This window comes from Limulus polyphemus, unplaced genomic scaffold (genome assembly GCF_000517525.1).
Source record: "Limulus polyphemus unplaced genomic scaffold, Limulus_polyphemus-2.1.2 Scaffold4343, whole genome shotgun sequence".
Taxonomy (NCBI): Eukaryota; Metazoa; Arthropoda; class Merostomata; order Xiphosura; family Limulidae; genus Limulus; species Limulus polyphemus.
This window is the reverse complement of record NW_013669953.1, coordinates 47,095-50,227: the sequence shown is the minus strand read 5'-3', so window position 1 is coordinate 50,227 and position 3,133 is coordinate 47,095. Positions and strand designations below refer to the sequence as shown.

The 3,133-nt window shown below is 36.7% G+C and overlaps 1 protein-coding gene across 1 annotated transcript in view; it reads left to right on the top strand.

The window, feature by feature from the left end:
- Positions 1-3,133, top strand: part of LOC106470994 (puratrophin-1-like) — a 71,978-nt gene that overhangs the window by 35,470 nt on the left and 33,375 nt on the right. Inside the window, exon 10 of the mRNA XM_022399633.1 lies at positions 2,179-2,301. Coding sequence (XP_022255341.1) covers positions 2,179-2,301 — 123 coding nt within the window. The remainder of the gene's footprint in view (positions 1-2,178; positions 2,302-3,133) is intronic.

The following is a 3,133-nucleotide window of genomic DNA, read 5'->3' as shown; positions in this document are numbered from 1 at the left end:
TGCTAAATTAGGGACGGCTAGCGCAGATAGCCCTCGTGTAGCTTTGCGCGAAATAAAAAACAAACAAACATCGCTTCACTCGTTCTTACTTTTTTTTTTCAAAACTCGGTTCGCTCTTTCTAATTTTTCATTTCTTTTTTTATGTCGATATTATATACATGCATGATATTATTGTACCATGTCGAATAAATTGAATATGGCCCCTTTAACACTTCTTGTACAAATGACAACTGACAAAAAGCGTTCATTTCAGTAACGGTCTTTCCTTGCACTCAGTAAAATGATAAGGAACGGTAGCATCCAGCGGAAAAAATCCCAACGGTTAATTAGCGAAGCTGACCACTCTAATTAACTGGATGCGCCCATTGTATGGAAAACCAAATATTTTTACCAACATTGTGTTGTATTCAGTCTACTTTGCTTAAAAACAAACGCAGTACAATTTTCGTTATTGAAATAACACATGAAATGACAAAAGACGGTTGTAAACTGCCCACTAGACAATCATATTGCATATACATTCTGATCCAAGGGATAGGATAGGCTTGATTGCACTAAATGAAAAATAGACAAAATTAGTAAATTATATATAAAGTATAGAAAAAATAAATATCTATAAAACATGGGTAAAAGCTAACTAATATATAAAAAACAAAAATTACAGTGAAATATGAAACACAGACAAAAAGTAATTTTGTTTTAGAGTAATTGTAGTTTAAGCATCTAAGTGAATATGTTGTCTTGATTTGTTTGGATTCCGAATGAATGAAATTTCACTTAAACCTTTTGTAATTTATATATCAATCATGGCGAACCCCGAGGGTTGACGTCTACGGTTCTCCAGTGTTCTTTATTCTTCGCTGCTCGCATCAACTTTCACAACTCATCTACAGTCCAGTTTCTAACGTCATCGAGCCACGTGAGTCTGTCTGGGTAGATGTCAAAAGTTATCCCCCTAATTGACTATACTCTTTTGACCGGATATTTCTAGGATTCAAGGTCATTCAGTTCGTCCTGGTTAACTCGTTCTTTGACCTTCTTGAGAGACATTCCATCCCTGTCCATGAAATTAGGTTCAAAACCTTTAACTGTACTGAGAAGTAAAAAAAAAAAAAATAAACTGTTTTTTACCGAGGATTCATTGTTAAAAAAAAGTTAAGCGAGTTAACAAGTTTCTCCTGTAGAGGGCGCTAGTGGCGTAATAAGGTCGTACCTACTAATCCGTTATAGGATATAGCATTAAAAAATATACTTGTATGCGCATGCGTTTACTGTTATTAATACAAAGTGTGAGTGTGTGTGTTTACATATATGATACTGAAAAGAAAACATGATTGGTTTTATTGGATAATTTTTGGTTAACCGAGTGAAATCGACTTATGAGTTTTGGGGTCATTTGGTTTGGGTCACAACTTGCGTATATATTATTTATCACAACTGACCACAGATCGTGAGTAGAAGCAGGCGTCAGGACGTCGTGTGTCCGAACATTTGAGCCCTCACTCCTTATTGTCGATTTATCATCTGATCTTGGTCTACTTAATTTGCCTACCAGTGGCACAGTGGTGGGCAGAGCACAGATAGCCCTTTGTGTTTAATAACAAACAACAACAATTACTTAATTTAAGTTTTAAATTTATTAAATTTACTTAATTTACTTAATATAACTACGATATGTAACTCTTTCTACATATTATACCGGGCCTGGCGTATCCTGGTAACTAGGACGCTCGACTCGCAATCTGTGGGTCACGGGTTCGAATCCTCGTCATCGAACATGCTCGCCCTTTCAACCGTGGAGACATTAAAATGTGACGGCCAATCCCACTATTCGATGGTAAAAGAGTAGCCTTACTCTGAGGGGTTGTTCGGGGCAAGTTTCGTGGTTATGAAGGGACCAGAAGATCAGAAAATACTCATTATGGACAAACGAACAGACACAAATGCCTAGTTCTGTATATCAACCTAGTGTTTTAGGATTGTAGTAATAGATGTATAGACGTGTTTATTTTAATATTTATTAAGTTCTGATGAGCTTGACGTGTTTTTCTGGCACTCAATCTATGCCACTCTTCAACTCTGAAAATCGCATTTAATTTTTTTAACCAAACATTGTCACAACGGACAGATAATGTTGAAATTATAGTTAACCACACGATCTTTTTTTTTTCCCCGCAGATTGTGGGATGGCTCTGTCGAGATGGACTAGAAGAATTAGACATATACAAGAAAATGACTGACTCACTGGACGCAGTGAAAGAGCAAGAAAGGAAATTCGAGAAGTTTTACTTCCAGGCTATGGTGGGTGTTGTGAATGTATTTTTGTGTTAATTTGTTTGTTGATCCCTGATACTAAAATGTAAAGACAAAAATACCACCAATATTATAGCTAATTCAACCCGTTCCAACTGATGTCTCGCATATAAGTGATTATATACGTTTTTCGTCAGTTCTTTACAGTCTGTTGAATTCGGAGGGGGGGGGGGTTGTACAGGAGCAATTTCACCCGTGTAGAAAATCTCCCTGTGGGGGATCAAGTATTTTAATTAAGGTACAGCATTTTCCATTTTGTTGAATTTGAATTCCATCCCCACCCCCCACCCCACCAGCTTATCCTCAGTCCCCGGTGAAGAGGTCTGGCATCAACGTTGCAGTGAGTGTTGTAACCAGAAGAACAACAACAACAAAAAATATAAAATACAATTACTCAGTGTGATGCAGTAAATAGATCCCACCGGTAGTTAACGTTATAAAAACAATTCGGTAATTTCGGGGGTAAAACAATGTCTCAAGTAATTTTGTTACAGGAGAGGGTTTACCTCAGAGGGGGACATGATGTAGCGATTTGTTGCGCCTTTTTATTTCTGTAATTAGGGATTCCAAGATCGAAAGTTCAGTATTATTTATAAAATGGAATAACAAAAGTAAACCCACGTCGTTTCGCTATTCAAGCCAACCTAACCATATCAGTGTTTCATGCCCAACTAATGACTAGTTTAAAAGCAACAATATTAATACATGTACGTGTATTTATGATTGTATTTGTACACTGATGTATAGGTATTATTAAACTGTTCTCATCTTCTACTGATAACGTGTAGACTACCTTCCTCGGAATGGTATGGAGTTTCAT